At 41.1% G+C, this 20,888-nt stretch overlaps 1 protein-coding gene across 3 annotated transcripts in view; it reads left to right on the top strand.

Moving 5' to 3' along the window:
• Positions 1 to 20,888, top strand: part of stxbp5a (syntaxin binding protein 5a (tomosyn)) — a 149,210-nt gene that overhangs the window by 60,897 nt on the left and 67,425 nt on the right. For all 3 annotated transcript variants that reach the window (XM_084737293.1, XM_084737294.1, XM_084737295.1), the window contains exon 5: positions 15,049 to 15,183. In XM_084737293.1, the coding sequence (XP_084593419.1) occupies positions 15,049 to 15,183 (135 nt within the window). The remainder of the gene's footprint in view (positions 1 to 15,048; positions 15,184 to 20,888) is intronic.

Consider the following 20,888-nt stretch of genomic DNA (forward strand, 5'->3'; position numbering starts at 1 on the left):
GAGACAGGAAGCGAGGAGACACGTTAGCAACACGAAAAGCACCCCTTGTGTCCATCTTGCTGCCACAGTCCTCCTCCTTCTCTTTTTTTGTCTCTGTTTCTCCTCTCCCTTCTCAATCAGGCCCTCGCATTCGCTCTGGTGCGACATGAACCGTGTCCTTTTTCGAGCAGGGGCAGTGTCACAGTTTGCTGCCTGTGTGAACTGTTGGTTTTCGCTGACTGTCATACTGTATGCAAACAGACGGCATTTCGTTTGGCAAATGTGTCGGCGCGCCTGCAAAACTGTGCACAGGGCAAAGGAGGTGGCAGAGAGGCTGATGCTCTCTATGTTTCTCTCTGTGTTGCTCTCTAAACTGTACGCTCATTATTTGGGTCACTTACTCTGCCTTTGAGGCTTTGCCATCACCGGGGCACAGGTGTGAACCTCCCCAAACACCTGAAGGTTTAAACCAGCAGGTTCTTACACACAAACAAAAGCAGAACATTAACACAAACACAAACACAAACAAGTTTTATTTACTCAAGTTAATATAATTTAAAATGTCTAGTATTTTTTTATAGAACACCTCAGAACTTATATATATGAGTTCTTCTAACTTTTTAAGTTTTTAGACTTAAAATGAGTGCACTGCACAGTATTTAAAGGACACATAGACGATGAAAACTTTGAAACTAATGAAAACACTTAGGAAATCAAATTTGTTTGCATTTGTTTGAATCATTACAAAATTTCATCAACTTGTCTTTTCAAATTCAGCTAACTGAAAGTTTTAAGGGTGCCCAGACCCTAACTTTTATAGTTTAAGTTTGTCTAGTATTGCATCAGTATTGTCATGACACCGGGATTTTTGACCTTGATACAGTACCTTGAAAAATGTCAATGTTAAATGCCATTTTCGATACCACAGGGAAGTATCATCAACTGAAACTCCTCAGGCCTGATAGCTCCGAGGAGGATGAGCTTAGCCTTGAGAATTACAAACGGCCGCTGGGCCAACAAGAAGACAAGACACTTATCAACAACAGTTGGCTGGGCCGTCTTGTTTAATGCTTCAGTGATGTAGAAATGTGAGATCTCGCCAACCTCTCAAAATTCTTTATAGAGGTCGGCGTGTTGATCTTTCAGGTGGCACTTGTGTTGTTTTCTTTGTTAACCAAAAACCGGTCACAGAGGTTCTGCACTTGCCGTCTTTAATGTGAGATAACGCCATAACAAAACCTGGAATATACCACGGACTGTCATGCTAGTCTGACCAAACATTAATCTGCAGTGTTTGCTGGCTTACCTGGCATTTTTCTTTTTTTACTGGTTCATTCTGTAAAAAGCATACCATAACTTTTTAGATAACTTTCAAGTCAGCAGTCAGCTGTTTACATTCATTTCTTCTTGGTGCAACATCGAGCACAATCCAATACCCGAGAACTGACAAGTCTGGCAAAGCGAAAATGCATTATGTTTGTTAAGGTGTCAGAAAATCTGATTCAGAAGACAAACTTGCAGTCATGTGAGATGTGAAAAGGATATTGTGATGAATATTTTTCAGGCTTTCATTAAAAAGTTCAGCAGCCAATTCTTGCTTTGCAAATTTCAGACTGTCCTTGAATGCACCAACAGTGAGAGTTCAAAACTGATCTGGCTTATAACCTTGGTATGACATGAGGATAACATAATTTTGAAATAAATAAATAAATGATGAAAGGCTACAAAATATTAATTGCGACAAATTGAAATGCCAAAAAGTAATCTGAGAGGAGCTGAATCAAGCTAAAGAAAAAGTTATGTTGGTACGGCACAGAAACATGCAAAACAACCACAAAATCATCCTGCTAAAGAATTTCTTATTTCGCAAATGCTGTCTATGTTCTGAGATACAAAATCGCCTCACCTCAAGGATGCTGGTGTCCACTGTCTCCTCCAATCACACATGCAGTGATTACCCATCAGAGCCAATCATATCATTGGCCAGTGATCTGCCAGCGTGAAAAGTGGTGAATGGGTTAAACGTCAGAGCCAATGATCTGAGACAGCGCTGATGTGATGGACAGGTGGCCGGCAGCGGCTTTTAGGGCGTGTTGTGTTCTTGCGGAGGCGCTCGACCGCCTCTGACATTTAGTAAGCATCGCCGTCCATCCAATGCAACGACCTCGAGACGCGGCAACAGAGAGGAGCGGAGAATGACTGCATCTCCAGAGACTTCGAGATGGGGGGGAGGTTCTGCAAAGTCACTGGAGACATTTGGAACTGGGAAAGTTCAGCTGAAGCAGGAGTTGGAGAAGCAGGAGAGGAGATTTGTTAGATAGAGAAGTTGAAAAATCTAAGAACGTGGGAGCAGGAAAAAGAGAAAAGGAGGACGAGAAACAGGTAATGTAAGCAGGATGAGGGCTTGAGAAGGACCATACGTCCCACTCCTCACTCCCTCTTCTTATCCCATTAAAATTTGAAGAGGACCAATGCTGGCTTTCAGTCCTCATCCATACATAATGTGTAAGTTATGGGCAGAGAAAATGCAAATGCAGTACTCGAGCCTCATGAGTGAAACAGTCTTACTGGCTAATCTGAGCATTAGACATCAGTCTGCTGTTCTGCAGCTTACAACAATCTCACCCGTGGGCTTTGCTGTCTCGCAGAATGCTAGTCGTGCTGCTCTGTGTACACATATGACGGCTTGGTCTCGCCCAACTTAATAACAACAATAACTGGCTTACGAGAACACACATAGCTCCTAAAAATCTCAATAAATTCAATCCCGGTATTCCAGGCGGTTGTATAAAATATAGGACAGAAAAAGGGACTCTATTTCACTGTATTTTAATTGTGACTCCAGTGCGAGACCTTTCCCCAGAGACTAGGAACCTTTGGAGGAACTCTGCGTTTCCAGTGCAGGAACTAGGGTGCAAATTACTTCCAAAGATAGTATTTTACCGCCAAAAATTACCGGCACAAGGGTAGTACTTTCCAAAAATACAAGAACTTGCAGAAGACAAATGGTATCATATGTCTGTAACACTATAGACGTCCACAAATTAATTTAAGTTGAGAGAATTTAATTGAAAAAATGTAATTTGTTTCCTTATGACACCTAACATAACAAGCAAATAACTTCTAAGGCAACAAACGTGCTGGAGGCAATGTGGGCATACAAAAAAATACAGTCATTCTGGGAGAGAGTGAAGTCAGAAGTGGGTGAGATTTTAGGATATACAATTCCCAGTGAATCTGTTTTATACCTGGGAAATATAATCAAAGTGGTGCAGAAGGAAGATAATTATTTGGTCAAAATTCTACTTACAGGCAGGAAGGCTATCACAAGAAACTGTCTTAAAACTGACTCACCCAGGAAGAGACAGTAGTTAGATAACATTTCATAGACAACACAGACCATGATGGAAACCGAGGTAACAGAAGCCAAAGGAACCTTTTAGTTCTTTGAAAAGTAGTTCCTAGAACTAAAGGTACTTAGGGTGAAAACACAGCTATGTGATTGGCATAATTTCCAGTATCATTCACAAAAGAATCCCCTTGTTTCTAGAGATCTGTATTCTTGGTATTATTCCAGGAGCATCAGCCCTGAGAACTCATGAAATTAAGTTGATTAACCTTTGTTTAATACAAATGAAGTGTCTGAGAAAAGTGTCGTCCATCTGTAAACCTTTGGATTAACAAGCTCTCTTCTTGCATAGTGATAGGCTTACTTACATAATAAATATGTATATATATATATATATATATATATATATATATATATATATATATATATATATATATATATATATATATATATGGGATTTGTTTCTTACATTTTTGCAATCAAGACCTGATAATCTAACTTCTTGAACTTGATAATTGCTGATTCTGTAACCCCGTTTCCCTTTTTCTGGTTTCCTCCCACATCCCAGAGACATACAGCTGAGGTCAACTGGAAACCTAATTGGCCATAAGTGTAAATGTGTATTTATGTGTTAAGTGCAGCATGCACCAGCTGCGTCTCAACGCGTTGCATCAGTTTACACCCATAGCACACACACTGGCAGCGTCTTATAGAAGCAGTCAAAGGTCAGGAGCAGGGATGTGCCGATCCAGGAAATGAATGTGATAAAATTGCTGCTTGGTCGTAGTATTGCGTTGTTGCTGGGAAATCGTTATCCTGACATGTTGACGGGCCTGCGCGCACCAAGACTGGGCTGCTTTATGGGCTTAGATACAGAATAACTGGGGTGGGGGGGCATTGATGCATGTCATGGATCGTTGTGTGTGTTGCCCTTCAGCCCTGAGACATACTGGCATCTTGTCAAGGGTGTTCCTGTGTGTTTTGGCACTGCATGCTGGGTGCTCGGCCTCTCAAGACCCAGAGCAGGAGTTAGCAGGTATACTGTGGATAGATGCATGGAAGGTATTCTTACTGGATTGATACCATTTGCATAATGCAACCCTTCAACATTTAACTTTATTCTTTATCTTTATCTAATAACATATGCTTAACTATTCAAATGTGTACCTGTTGATCTTAGGCTACCTCATTTATTTTTACAAGGTTTCTCAATGGATGACCGCCACATGGCGTCTCACGTGACCTGTGTAATGTCCCAATTTTTTAGAGGGGGGATTTCTGAAGGATTTTAATCATTAAATTTATGGTAGAGTGTAGTGATACAGACTGGGGATGGGCTAAAATCCTATTTTTCAGTGTTCTAGGTATTTTTTATCAAGGTTTTGCATGATGTATCTTTAGATTTCAGTTAGAACAAAGTGCAGGACTCTTTTCTTGATAATTATGTGCTATACAGATACTTTAAATGCATATGTATGCATTTAATGTCCTGTGGACAGAAAAAAGCACAGATTCAGCAGAATGGCCCATGTGTGACCAACTTGGACCTCTTCACATGCATTACACAGGTATAATTTTAGACTACTCATCTACTAACTGGCTTAAAGCAAGTTATATTTTGTGCTTTTAATGGAAATATTTCTAACAAATGTGCTTTATTAACGCTATGGCTTACTCAAAAAAAAAAAAATCCTACCTTTACTTCTTTAATCAAAAATACAAATGCTTTATATAGATGATAATTGTGTCTGATGCACAACTCTGCAGCCATCCATAGCTATTATTATATCCCAGAAGGAGCAGCCTCCGAAGTTAATGGGGCCATCAGGGTTTGGTTTGGCGTTCCTTATTTCAACTTTCCTATCACGCAGTTTAGCCAAGTGTCTTGCACTCTGATAGGCTTTTAAGATCTCCTCTGGCTCTAAAGGCTGCAAATATCTCTCTGCTTTGTTTATTCTTATAAATGCTGTGTGCACCTTTGTTGCTTAGTTCGAGGCTTTTTAATATAGTTGTCAAAAGAAATAACATCAGGTCATATTTCCAAATGGCTATTAGAGGATCACAGCCTTAAAGTAAGAATGGCTGTCGAAGTGAAGCCAAGAAACAATGTAGATGGTTTTTTAAGAGAGCCACTTTGCTGGATTGAATCAGACAGATCAGTGAAACCTATAAAAGTCTTAGTCACCCGCTGCCATCTCCCACTTTTTTTACCTTTGCTCCTTTGTTTTTCTCCCTCTCTGTCTGGTTGTTGAAAGCTTGACTTTAGCTTGTCAGGGTATAGAGGACAAGGCAGCCATTTCCTCTGTCAACAAAAGGACAGTCACCCAACCAGAACTGCCACGACAGCCTCCTAACAGGGTGCAACGGAATAAAAAGAAACAATGGCCTGTCACAAGCCAAATGAAACACTCTGCTTAAAATACCTCAGATACTTCTAGGTATATCATTAATCAGAGAGACTCACAAAAAAAGTTTATTATATTGATATTCACCTGTATTTATGTAAAGAACAGTTTTAATTTGGGGAAAGTTACCAAATCACTTACTTGCAGTGAAGTAGATGAGAAGAAATTTCAAGTCTGTGTTAGCTATGGAGCTAAAGCCTTGAGTGAATTAGCTTAGCTTAGCTTGGCATAAAGATGCTGCCTGACTCTCCAGCATCCAAAATAGTATCTCAAAACCTGTAAAACCTGCTAATTAACTGGTCATATCTTATTTGTTTAATCCGACACAAACAAAAATACAAGCTACTCAAGGAGTATATACACATTACCACAAACAAATATATCCAACGCTTCTGTGCAGCTTCTCTGCAGGTTAATAAAACTCTGAGAGGTAACCCACCAAGTACCTAATGTCATTTTAACATTGGCTTTTGGGCTATGTCTTGTTTGCCCACTGTGGCCTTTATTTAGCCCGAAAACAGACGTTGAAATTTGGGCTGTGTTTAGTTCACCTGATTTAGTCCAAATTTACCCACTAAGCCTAATTGAGCCAGGCTAAATGTTTTCCCCCTGCTAAGCTAGGCAAGTTGCCTCCTGGCTCCAGCTCCATACTTAGCAAACACAACAGTAGTATTGATTTTTTCATCTAACTCCCAGAAAAACAGTTATTTAGTGTATTTATTTAAAAAATGTTGAACTGTTCAGTTCATGGATTGGCATTCAAACACACCTCTCTTGCTAATGTCTTTAATTATGCCTGCTGGCATTTAAAAGTCTAACAGTTATTTAACTTTTATTGTTAAAGCTGCAGAAGGCAACAATTGAACATACACAGTGCAAAACCTTCTGCATCTCTCTCTCCTGCCTGCATCCTGCCAACCAAACCCACAAGCTCGAATGACAGCCAAACTTCTCTACGATGTCAGTGAGTCTCACCAAGACCCCTGTCCCTCTTGGCGCAACGCCTCTTCTCAAAGACGCCCCTTCACCGCTTTGCGGCCCCAGGGCAGAGTGCCCCAGGCTTCGGAGGCAGCTGTGATGCTTTTGAACAGCATGATGAGAGGCTACTACACTGCACACACATACACACACACACACACAACTGTCCCCCGCAAAAGTTACTCCCACCGTTTGCCTCTTTGCCACTTGTCAATTTAAGCGCTATCACACTGAGCATAACACATGTTTTGTCTTGTACAGCATTGCAGGCAAAAACGTTATTGGAAATTTATCACAAGTTGCAGGATTTTCTGCAGGATTTTCTTCCATTAAATCAAGTTTTAACCATCTGATGGGACATTTGCTCATCTGCATTTGTACAAACACCCACAGGAACGCCCTTGTCTTTGAAATGACCTGTGATTGGCTCGTCTCCTGTCACAAACTAGATTGTCTAAAGCAGTGGTGCCCAACCCTGGTCCTCAGGGACCCCTGTCCTGCATGTTTTAGATGTTTCCCTGCTCCAACACACCTGATTCAATTGATCAGCTCATCATCAAGCCTCTGCAGAAGCCTGATCATTTGAATCAGGTGTGTTGGAACAGGGAAACATCTAAAACATGCAGGACAGGGTCCCTGAGGACCAGGGTTGGGCACCACTGGTCTAAAGCATGAAAACAGAGCCAAAAGGAAGTGCAGAAGTTTAGTTTTCTGTCAGACCACTTAAATTACAATATGCAGAAAGGTTTTTATGGATTTTTTTTTTCCCAATAAATCAAAAAGTAAACTGCCTACTGCAGCTTTAACAGGGTTTAAATAAAAATAGAACAAATAATTTTGGTTCACAGTTTACATAAAAATCTAAATTTCAAATGTCTAACTTTTACATTTATGTTCTACATAAGCCCAAAATCTATTAGCTTGTTAGCATCTGAGGGCCCATTCCAATTCTGCAAACAGATCCTTCCTCTCCCACCTTTCTCCCTTCTTCTGTCCTTCCTCCCCCCTGACCATAATCTGAGTTGATGGGTGAAAGCAGTGTTGCAGAAAGCCCTCCAGCGTCAGCATCCATTCACATCAGATCACAGGCACTAGGAGAGAGGAGAGAAGGGAGGAGAGGAGGAGTTGAGACAGACTGGGCCTCAGCCAGAGAGCAGTGAGTCAGTCTGTGGGTAGGAGTGTGGGGACGGAGGGAGCGCAAAAAGAAATCCTGCCGAGTCATTCTGGCGTAGGATGCTCTCGTCACCTCCTGGCCTTGCAGGAATGCACTGCAGATGTGGATGCTATCGTCAGTGCAGGGTGATATGATGGGAGATAATAAGTGGGGAGAGCCAGGGTCGCCACACGTACATGCACATACACACCAATTCACATGCAACACAATTTTATTTGGTTTATTCGTAAGGATTCTGGATGGTTTTGTTTCAGTCAAAAGTGTATCTCGTTATATTCTTGATATATTTGCCTTCAGCAGTTTGAATCTCTGCCTCTGGAACCTGATCAGAGTCATTTAATATCGAACATTTAAATAGCCTGAATCTCCGGATTGATCCCAGCAGGAGTCAGATCCTGTATTGAAGTGCTTTTGGAAAAGACACTAAAACCCTAAAATATCTACTTAGTAGTCGGCATTGGTAGTGCATTCATTAAATGACTTAGAATACATGAAAAAATTAAATAATTCAGCTGAGTAGAGTTTACTCAGAGATATTGGACTGATTAAAGTTGTTGCTGGGATTATTTCCCCCAGCAAGCTTTTCTTTCCTGTTGTCCTTTTCTCTCCAACTTAACCTTCAAACTGTGTAATATATATATATATATAAAAAAAAAACTGTGAAGGAGAATAAAGCCTTGAACATATGTTTGCATATTTTGGGGCCTAAGCGTCTAAAAGGTAGAGAATGTTTTGGGATTTGTCCAGTAGATCGCCTCAACTGGTGCAATGGCTTCAATGTAATTATTGGGGACAAATGCTCTTGTCAAAGGACATCCACTGAAAGTGCTTGTTTTTGCCACTGACAAGTTCAGATTGTTATTCTAAGTGTATGACAACATTTTGGAAAAGGTCCCTATAGAGAAAGACTTTTGCAGACAGTGCTTTCTGACAAAGAACTAAAGCCGTTATATTGTTTGTTTCAAAGCCACCACACTCCTTTTGCAAAAACAGTAATAAAACAAAATAGTGTAGCAACTAACATGGAATGAGAGCCAGGAGCCTGCTCTCAACACAAACATTCAACATGAGGCACCAGCGCTCACAAAATATGCAAAATACAGCTGTCCTCAAAAATGAAGCAGCCTCCTTGAGCCAACAGGGCATTGTCCAGTAAATGGAGACTGTAGAGAATGGAAAGAGCTCCCACCAGTTTCAAAAATATCACCCTGACTTTCTCCAATATGGGGTTTTTTGTGGTCGCAAACACCAACCTGATTATTCTGGGGCGTCACGATCGGAAAAGGTTGAAATCACCGTTTTAAAACGTTGGTTCGGATCCAAACTGTCAAACCAAGCAGTTTTAGCGGATGTTCTTGACAGGCACTTTTGCCCCAAGTAGTAAATGTTAAATGGATTGTGTTCGTGTAGCACCCTTCTCGTCCTCTGACCACTCAAAGCACTTTACACTACAGGTCAACATTCATCCATTCACACAGAAATGGCATGGTGCCAACCTGCTCATTAAGACATGACACAGGGGACTGACCGACCACTTATGATTAATGGACAACCGCCGCCATTGGGTTGCAGCCGTTGTAGTCTGCTTTGTAGCAGCCAACTGAGATGGTCTGCTGGAAAAATTCCAGAGCTTTTTCTATTTGCTATCAGTCATTTAGACCCCAAATTATGTAAAAGAAATAGGGCCCAGGTTTAAAAATACCAGAATCTCCCTTAAATTCTGCAGTGTGAAAGCGCTCAAGAGATGTGTTGAGGAGACACTCTATGTGAGTGTGTGTGTACACAGTGTGTTATCAGATTAGATCCTTCTTAATTTAGACCCTGTGGGGAGATTGGGGTCTCTGGCCTCTCAGATTAAAACAGACTCCCCCAGCCAGTCTGGAGCTTTGCCAAATGGATACTGCACGTCACTGACTACTATTTGATTTGTGTTTTCTTATTTCAACAGTGACTGGCGATTTTTCCACCAGCTAAAGGCCACTGGACTCTTTATCAACTTTTTTATTTTGTTGTTATCTGCAAGGTCTTTGTCCGAATCACCAAATCTAAACGATGCCACTTTTCAATAAAGGTATTGTATCAGAACGGCACTAGTTGCTGCCATGTATGCAGCGTGAGTAGCCGTTCCTCTTTGCTAACTAGTGGGATCCATGTCAATGTATTTTAAAATTTTGCCGTTGTCCCCTCTGTTTTTGATGGTCTGCCCCGTCCTGACTAGTCTCACCTGTGTTTTGTTATCCTCCCTGTCACCAGAGTATTACGTGTGTGTCTTGCTTTAAGTCTGTACCAGTTCGTCTTGTATCATTGTGTCTTCTGGAAACTTGTTTTCCGCCCCGACCATTTCCCCACTGGATTCGTTTGTCTCCGCTGGCTGCTTCCTTGTATATCGAACCTTTCTTTTTCTTTTTTTTTTTTTTTTTTTTTGGCGAATACAGACTGTATTTTTTTAATCACAATCTGTCTCCTGAGTCATACCTTTGAGTCCTGTCTCACCTGATTCATCAGTTGTAACACCCTGCTGTAACTCTGGTGGCCGCCTTAAGGTCACAGACGCTGTGTTGAAGACCCACGCTATAGAGTACATAAGACGTATTATATTTTGAAACATGATCAGCCTTTTACTGTACACTTCCTTTATTATGCACACCAGTATGGGCCTTTAATTATTATGTATGAAGAAATTATTTTTGTAGATAATATTAAAACTCAGTCAGTGTTATATTATGCGACGTATTACTATTTTGCTGCACCAAGGACACACTCATTACAGGAACCAAATCATATTTTCGTACCGCATTACTGTCTAGTCAGCCGTGCAGTTAGCGGCCAGGGCTTTGCTCAAGGGCATTTTAATAAAAGTTGTTCAGAAAAAGGGCAGCATCACCTAGATCAAGGCAGTTCAGATCAAAGTATTCAGTGTGGTGTCTTTCTAATGACAGGCGAGTACAGATTACTCCATCTGTAGCGATGATTCTCTTTGATAGGGACATCACATAAACCCATGCATTACAAATGATGATTTTCGAAAGTACCCCCTCTCCCCAATTCATTTTCAGTGAACCGTGCTCTCATACGTCTAGCCCACAGTGCAGTTAGCCTCGGAGTCGTGTGTGTGTGTGGCAGGCGTCTGTCATTTCTGAGGCAATGTGTTTGGCCCTGAGCCTGCAAGCTGGCAGCTGCCTTTGTGTGTCGTGACCACTTGAAGCTGGAGATTTCACCAGGAGACACGTGCGTGCACAACAAGTGTGAACACAGTGACGCACACTTAAGTACATTTGCACAAACAATTGGGTGCTTATTTACATGCACACACAGAAAAGCAGACACACACACACACATGCACACTTCTAAACTGCGAGCAAATTTGTATAATTACGCTCCTGACACTGCCTCTCAGTTGGCCCTCTCATGCTGGCTCCATGAACACTTTATCAGTTAGCTTGTGTGCACACATACACAGATCAAACCTATTTATGTACAATATACATTTACATACAGAACATATGTAATTACATTAATTCATATCAGTTGCTTACACATGTAGCATGTACAGGCACATAAATACAGAGACAAATACATACAGTGTTTGTATTCTACAAAACCAACACATCCAGCTCTTCATATGCATAAATGAGGCACATCTGTTTGTGCAGATGGAAAAGGACATTAAATCCAGCAGACAGGCTGCCTACTGGATATACGGGCACCACAAGTCGTCATGAAAAATCCTGTAGCTCTTAGACGTCTTGCCTTGTTAAGTGAGTCTAGCTAGCTTTGTGGGGGTGACGGAATTTCCCCTGGGGTTGTTTAGGTTGGCTCAGCAGCGTGGTACGCTGTATTATAATCAATACTTTAACAATATTATTATTATTAATAGTAATGCCACGGTAAGGAAAATTTTCCAGCAGTTAATTAACTGTTTACACTGGATATTTTTCATAAAAACATATGAATGATGACTAACAGTGTCTGTGATGAGTGTTTTCTAGGTCTTTATGTGTTTGCCTTACTTTGAACAAAACAAATGCACCCAAAGGACAGGTCATCATTAAGTTTCGAGGTCCTAGGGTTGGAGGTCATAGAAGATTTGCAAATCTCTTGTGAGATTTATTGTCCACTTTGTATAAACTGATTATAATTTATAATGTGCTGTGGTGAAGATCTGGGTAGGTTCATGGACAAAAACACTTGGTTAGGGTTGGGGAAAGATCATGGTTTTGGTTAAAATGATGACTCTTGCAAGATCTTTTGCAAGTCCAAGGTTCCTTTCTGGACTTGTCAACACTATGCCCCACACTGACCACAACACCTCTAACTTAGCTTACATCCACGGACAAATTCTAAAGTAAGGCTAATGGTTGTAATGTTAGTTCCAAGGTTAGATTGGTTTAGCCAAGTTAGCCGTAATTTTGGCAAAAAAGCACCAGCTAATGCGTTCGTGGTAATTGTATAGGTAATTTGATCAAAAGCAGGATGTTTTGCTAACCTTAAACCAAGGATTTTAATAGCTTAACATGTAGAATAGTTCATGGGAGAACATCTATCGTAGTCTCCTGTACCAAAATCCTGCCTTTTGACACCCTGCCCACCCACCAAACCTGTCCAAAAATGTCAAACATCCTGGTTTTGAAAAACATCGCCTGTGAATGCATGAGAAAGGACTGCAACTGCAAGAAAAGTCATGTTGCTCTTAGTCAGTCTGCTTGGTCAGAGGAGACTTAGATGAGCATGTGCAATTTCATATCTGATTAAGCTAAGTCATATTCCTGCTGTATGTAAATGTAGGTAAGTGTGTGTAAGTGTTGTTTTGTATCTGGTTTTGTGTGCCTCTGTGCACATTTTGGACCACGTAGATGAGATTCATGTCAAGTAGCCCGATGCCTCTCCTCCAAAAAAAAAATGAATATATTCATGTTTTAGAGCAGAGCACTGGGGCAGAGAGGGAAGGTGTGTGTGTGTGTGTGTGTGTGTGTGTGTGTGTGTGTGTGTGTGTGTGTGTGTGTGTGTGTGTGTGTGTGTAATATAGTAGGAGCTGCTACTCTCAATACAACCCTGGAGCAATAGTGCGATAGACTCAGAGAGTGGGAGAGAGCGTGGAGGGGAGGGGGTTTACAAGCGTTCTGTGCATTATAACAAACAGGAGAGACACTCAAAGTCACTGCAAGGACATGTTTACACAGATTCATGTTTTGATGCATCTTTAAGTTTATGTACCACATACCTATACAGAATAATGCATTTTTTCTGTTTAACCCTTTCTCCAACAAAACACATTTATACACCAACATCCTTTGACAAAAAATTGCTGCCTGGATTACATTAAATCTGTCACTTTCTTATACTTTATGGGTCAAATCAGGTTCAGAGATCAGAATCTGAGTCCTGCATCCCAATTTTTTTTTGTAATTTTAGGTTAGTAAAACACTTTTTGGGATTTGGGAAGGCTGACTAGTTTTGGTTAAATATTGAGCTCAGTGCTTCGAAGCCTCTACGGTTGGCATGGCGATCGATCGATCGATCAAATCAATATTCCGGTGCTTCAGGGTTGTATTGGCTGCACAGGAAAAGAAGGTTACATTATAAAAGAGGCGAAAGACTGATAAAGAGCAAGAAATTGACTGCAGCAAGTCACCTGAATCTTTTGCCTTGAAGCCACGCTGTCGTAACATGTGCAGAACGCGTTTGGACATTGTCTTGCTGAAATAAGAAGGGACATCTCTGAAAAAGACGTCTTGATGGCAGCATATGTTGCTCCAAAACCTACATGTGCCTTTCATCATTAATGGGGCCTGCACAGATGTTGCAATGCAAGTTAGCCATGCCAGGGGTAGTAACACACCCCCACACCATCAGAGATGCTGGCTTTTGAACTTTGAACTCTGCCCTTAACCAGAAAGATATTAATCATGCTCTAGTGGCCAAGAGCGCATATTGTCAGGAAAACCAGTGAAACATGTTGATGGTGACTGTTTTTCAGATACATTCAATTAAAATGTGTCCTCATTAGGTTGATATTTAAGATTATTTACGTTAAGATTATGTTTTTTCCTGCAAAACATATTTGCAAAGTCAGCACCATTTTTGGAAGGCAGGATTTTGATGTTTTGTAGTTAAGAAAACGTCATGAAGGATGGAGAAAGTGGTGATCATGATCTTTCCTGGAACACTGCACACTGTAGGGCCTGGTCTCAAATTTAATGGCAGTTTTATTAATCCATCTCTGCCAAGATAACAGTTGATCTGATTAGAGAGAAAGAAAACTCACTTTGTTTTATCCCCATGTAATATTTTCTTGTCATACTACTGTAAATCTACTTAATCTGTCTTTGACAGCAGAAATTAAAGTGAAATATTAAACTTGTTGTGCAGAGTGATTCCACTGCTAAATATGAGCTAATCTGTCACGAAAACAGAGGAATTACTCCACTGTGTCCGTCCTGTTGGAAATAATGGACAAAGGAGATGTCAAAAGAAACAGATACGACTTAATTCCTCTTTCTACTTGGTTGCGTGTCCCAGCTGATGAACCGAGGGCTTTGTCTCATAGATACAGCCCACAGTCGTCCACAGGTGGAGCTCAAACCGGCGTGCAAAATCAGAAGGATCACTGGAGGAGCTGGACGACCTTGAAATATTAGCAAGCCGGATTACCAAGGTTGTACATTATTATTCCTCAGACGGATTGGAGGTTGAATCAGCGGATGGATGAAAGAACAGAATGATGAAAAAGGGATGAGAAGATGAATGGATAGCCACACTTAAGGAGGGAAGGGTTTATAACCTCTCATTAAACTTAAGTCTGATGGATGGATGAAAGGAGGAGATGGGGGAGTGATGATGAAAACAGGAGAATTATGGGTGTCTCTTTGCCCTCATGTATCCTGTAGGTCTGGAGAGAAGGGGCTGATTGAATGACTCAAAAATCTCTTTGCTTTGCCACTCTCATCTCGACTGCCTCGACCTGATGGAGGGGTAAATAATCCTCTCAGAATTTTGCATAATTTGTCTCTCGTTATAATAGGATGCTGAGTGATTTTCCCAGAAGCTCCTGTCTCTCGGCTGTCTGCATCTTTCTCGCCGGTTTGTCCATCCATTCTCGTCCCGTTCCTCAGCCGTCCCCTGCTCTTTCTTCACCGCTCTGTCTCCTCTCCTTCTCTTCACAGAATAACTTTCTGCCACCTGCCCTTCCAGAGTAAATGGTTGTACATCGGCACAGAACGAGGGAACATCCACATCGTCAACGTGGAGTCCTTTACGCTCTCAGGCTACGTCATCATGTGGAACAAAGCCATTGAACTGTGAGTGTTACTGCCCACGTGTCACCCTCTGATGCTGCCTCCCACTCTTAAAGGGTATCTTGGGAATTTTTTTTAGCCAGGATACAATTACCATGCTTTTCTGTCTAAGTGGCTAAATGGGACAACAATGTTTGAAAGTGGTCCAGTATTGAGGGAGAGCGCTGCAGCTGTCAAATGTGAAACTAAACTACAACATAATCCCTCTGGGCAACTGCACTCTGTCAAAGTAAGTCCACAAAAAGTGCTTGTTTGTTACCACTGACAGCTCAGCTCAGATTGTTTTTCTAAATGTCTGACAACATTATGGAAATGATCACTACAGAGATGCAGGCCTTTTTTTTAAATGAGTAAGATATGTTTTGTTTAACCAGAAACAGCTGTTTTATTGCCCTTGCCAGACTAACCAGACTCTCTTTACAAGGCAGTAATTATAAGACTGTCATTGTCATCTTCATTCAGAGCCGACAGAAACAAAATAAAACTCACCATAAATGTCTTGGCTCATCTGTCCACTGTTCCGACAATCACCAACTCTGGTTTGGCCAAAATAAACCCTTAATTTACAGCGCTAGATGTGAATATATCCGGAGAGGAGCGAAAAGGAGGTCAGACGTGAAAGAAGCTGTGAGAAAAATGGCGCATTGCAGCCGGAATATTTTCATATCTTCCTATGTGAATGAAGGGTTTATTTCAACCAAACAACCAGAGTTGTTGATTGTTGGAGCAGTGGAAAGATGAATTAAGATGTTCGGGGAAGTTTTATTTTATTCCTGTTGAGATTGAATGAAGATGACGACGACAATTTTAAAATTACAGTTTTGCAAAGGGGGGTTTATCAGCTGTTTCTGGTTGAGCAAAAATGTATCTTGTTCTATAATAAAAGGTCTTTCTCTGTAGTGATCCTTTTCATAATGTTTCAGAACAATCTGAGCCTAGCAGTGGCAACAAAAAGCACTTTTATTGGATGTACTTTGATGGTGTGCAGTTGCCAAAAGGGATTACGCTGTAGCACAGTTTTGCCTCTGCCTGCTGCAGTGCTCTCCCTCAATAGTGGAGCAGTTTTTTGTCTCCAGTAAAGACTTTTCACACTGCACGTAGCCCCAGGCTAAGGGAGTTGACAGTCCCAGGCTTTCACAATGACCAATTCGAAAGTGGGCTAAATCCAACCTTAGCCTCGGGCTTGCTGGTCCTGTTCCAGAGCAAGTTTAGCCCTGAGTTTGGTGAGTTATCCCCTAAGAATCAACTAAATCAAAGACTAAAAGGTGCCAGTGTGAAATGGACCCCCACAATACATGCACATTAGATCACGGAGCCCCAATTTGAAAAGAGTTTGTCCCCCTTCTGAATAATTCTCTTGTAGGTTTGATGATAAAGAGTCTCCATAATCAATCAATATACAAACTAGGATCGCTATAAATTAAAATCAGTCAAAACGACCAACTCTTTTCCTTTCCTTGTTGTTCCAATTTCCACAAAATTCCACAAAATGTTTTACTGTAGACCCCCTAAAACTCACTCAAGCACCCCAGTTGGTCCTCAGTCCCAGTTTGAAACCCGCTGTTCAACAATGTTAAAATCAGTTGCTGCACCAGCTGACAGTTACCCAGGGCTGGTAGAAAGGCAGCTTGAATCTTATACCCCCTGGCTTAGCTTAACCCAGAGCTGACAACGTGTGTGTGTGAAAGGGGTTAAGTTATCTCAGGGTTAACTCTTAGCCAAGGGCTAGAATGTGCAGTTTGAAAAGCTCTTTAGCATCTTAGACACAAATACATATAATACTGAAGTTACCTATTAAATGCCCTGAAAAGTCTTTGCATTTGCTATCTAATTCTTCTCCTTCTTCCTCTTCTTTAAATGCTGCACAATTTAGCTTTCTGTATAGGTTTCGTGTCATATGGAGGGGGTTTTTTAATCCAAAGGGAATCACTGATTCGTCAATCAATATTTGAAATCTGCAGGAATCAAACTCATATCGCCAGCACTGCATCACTGAACTCTGGCTCTATTGACTCACCTTGCAGCACTCAAGTGAGGTGAGGGATGCAGTGTAATCAGTATTTTACCGTTCAGAAAGGTTATTGTAGTTTTAATTTAATGAGATAAGAAAGAATCATTAGTCAGTCTATCATTTCCAGGCACAGTATCGGACTCCAGGTAGTGAGCGACCTGTCTCTTTGCTGTTTCAATGGATCTGTCTGCTTGACAGGCTCCATTTTGGTTCCCTGCTGTAGAGATTTAAATTATTCACTGGAGCGTTTTGCTTCACGCTTTCCCCTCATCCCCTCCTGTGCATGTGTGTGTGTGTGTGTGAGAGAGAGAGAGAGAGTGTGCGCAGAGAGAGAGAGAGAGAGAGAGGGAAGAGAAGAGGAGGGAGGGTGGAACAGGTGTCTGCCGAGATCAGTGTATGGTACACAGACGTCTCGTCTCGTCGACAGGGCTGCAGGGAAGAAAAGGCGAGAGTGAGTGGTGGGAGAGGGAGGGAGAGTGTATGACAGAGAGGAGACGGGAGCGGAATGGATGAGACAGGGCTTTTTGCCTGGGGAAAAGGACATGCAGAGAGGAAGAGTGATGGAGGAGAGGAACGGAGTGGTGACAGAGGGATAAATGCAGGTAACAGAGGGCAGAGCAGAAGATGGTCCAGAGGAGAGGAGTCGCGCAGATAAGTGAGGTAGATGGAAAAGGTTTCCAATTAAAGGAAAAAAAAAAGGGCAGAAGAGGAAGGTAAGGAGTGATAATGATGAGATAGAGGGTAGATGTGGATGATAAGATAGAGAGGTAGATACTGCGGTTCTTCTTGACTAAAGGACAAGCAATAACTTTTCTTTGATCAAGTCTAGTCTCCTCTTTTTATCCTTCACCTTTACAGTACCCTTCACTCCCCCTCACCTTGTGTCTTCTAGATGTCAGCGGCCATCCACACATTAGTTCAGTATGTCACCTCTATTCCGAAACTGTTCCCGTCATCATGAAAAAGTACTTTTTATGAGAAGTCAATACATCTCTGAACTGTTAGAAATAGTTCACTCGCATATTCTCACACACACTCAGCAGCAAGAACTTGTACAAACTGTTTGGAGTTAAAGGAGCAATATAATTCATCATTGACCTTCCTAAGTCCCGCCCCTTTTGGAACCTTGGTCAACTTACTCCTTTCCTGTTTCCTGTACTTAGATATGATATGCGTTAGACTCCTCTATGTTACAAAACAACCCAAATATTAGGTTAGTTAATGCTAGCAAACTAACTAGATATCCAGTCTAAATTAATCATTAGCTAACTGGCTAGCTAATCACCATAAATCGTTAGCTAGCTAGTTAGCAGTTAGATGTGACTATATATGTTGTTTTTACAGGTCCCCCAGATTTTCTTTTCAATGTACACAAGCCAAGCACATAGCATATCTAAGTACAGGAGAGGAGAAATTTGACTGAGGTTCCTTCAGGTTCCAACCTTGCTTAAATGCTATTGGAGCAAAGAGCAGAAAGGGGCATGGCTTAGTAGTCAGTTCAAATTCAAGTCAATTTTTTTATATATTGCCAAATCATAACAGAAGTTATCTCAGGGCACACATCAAGAGAAAGCACTAAGGCGACATCTGTGAGGAAAAAAAACTCCCTTTTAACAAGCAAAAATTTTGAGTGGAGACAGGAAAATGTGTTCCCTCTCATAGGTATTTATTTCTTTCATCAAGCAAACTTAGCAAACATGTTAAGACTGTCAGTAATGTTAGCTACATTTATAAGCTATTGCTATATAGCTAATGTAGCACTTTGCTACTCCAGCATCAAACCTCATCCCTTCACTCACCAAGAGCTGCCTCCAGCAGTGGACAGCGACGCCAGTGTCAACTTTTGTTTTGTTGTTTACTTTTATCACTACTTCCTTTGCCGCCAAGCATGGTTTCATGGCCTCTCTGAGCTCTGAGCTATTTCTTCATCTCGTTATGTTGGACTGAGGGCAGGCCGGACGCTGCAGTGTCTCACTTATGGCCTCTTGAGGTACAAAGTAGTTTTACAGCACAGGACAGGCTGTGCTAGCTTGTTAGCATGCTAACTTCAGTTGATAAAACTGCCGTTTCTTCACATTCTGTTGATAATTTTTGGTAATTTTAAAATGTTTTTTTAACTAAAGTTCTCGCATGTAGCTTCTTTAAGCATCTTGGTCATGTAGACGGGAGAAAATCCCGAATTAGAGAATGACTCATTCCACCCGCTGAGCCAAAACTGACACGAAAAGTGTGGTGTCAAAACATCCCCAAAGGAAAATCAGCTGTGAAGATCTGTCCTAGTGATAGACTGATTATTCTGTTGGTCAATTAATTGGGAGGATTATCAGACATTTTGAGATAATTTGCATCAGCTGATGCCTGCATTCACGAAGCCTGGAACAATGTTAGTCTTCTTACTGTTACATATTGGCCACCCTGCTCTCTAAATATCGGCATAGGCAATGAAAAAAACCTATATCAGTTGGCAACTTATCTTTACCCATGCTACTTTATTTGCAAAATCTTTGACAGGTCGAAAAAACAGACACAAAAACAAAATTTGTGATGCTTAATTTAGAGTTAAGTCATTATTTTGACACTGCAAATATACAGTGGAAGTGAAGTTTTTATTATTATTCAGAAAATATAAAATTATGTTTTAACTTGTCTAATCCATGACCTCAGGCAGGACGTTGCTAAAAGGTAGATTAGTACTTTTGAAAACACGGTATTAGAATTAGACACAGAATGTTAAACCACTTTCACATCAAATGAAAGGTCACACAGCCTGTAAGCAGATTTTTAAACTGCTTCAAATATCCCTTCTTCACGTCACAAATTAAACAGTAAACATTACAACTTCACCATGTTGCGAGTCTATTTACATTTATATGAGCAATAATACAGTGACATGCACTTACAAATTGCAAGTGACAAACAGTGTATTATAGCTTGCTCTTGAACCATATTGACCTGTATCAGTACTGCTTCTCACGTCGTGGTGGTGTACACATCTCCATGTCTGCTCTCATCTCCGTTTCCCTGATCCCACCCAAAGATTAATTGTAGTCATCATCATTCATCATCTGAGTTAACGTTCTGCTCTGCAGTGGCTTTATTAAACCACGAAACATCCTTTGACATGTTGTTGTTTCCATCCAAACTGCACTTTTAGTTTGAGGAAATGAGTTCTCCATATTTCAGGCCTCAATCACTCGCTCAGCCTTTCTGTGGGATACTGTGTCTCGAAGATGGCGGGATTGCCAGGAATCGATTCTCAAATTCGTTTCGGTTGCTCTCAGTTTGCGATCTGTTTGAGCGTATGAGTGCGCGCCTGTGGTTTGCTTTGATGCAGATCAGAGAGGATGGAGGTGATTCTCTTGTTCCTTTCTGTGTGTGTCTCTCTGCCAGCTGTGGGGTTGGTCGGGGTGGAGTCCAGATACAAAAGCCTCTGTACCTCTCCCATTGTTCTCTTCTGATGCCGTCATCAGACTGACGCAGCACTTGATCCAAATGAAGGGGAATTAATGCTGTAACGATTTGTCGAGTGACAGAAAATACTGTGTATGGACAGAAATGTTTATAATTGATTAGTTGTTTGAATAATTTATCAAGCCAAAATGCCAAATGATTGCTGGTTTACCAAAAGAGAGCATCTCCTGTTTTATATAATCACAAATTGAATATCTTTAAGTTTTGAACTGATAAAATAAGCAAT

This window comes from Lutjanus erythropterus, chromosome 15 (assembly GCF_056507025.1).
Source record: "Lutjanus erythropterus isolate fLutEry1 chromosome 15, fLutEry1.hap2, whole genome shotgun sequence".
Classification (NCBI taxonomy): Eukaryota; Metazoa; Chordata; class Actinopteri; order Lutjaniformes; family Lutjanidae; genus Lutjanus; species Lutjanus erythropterus.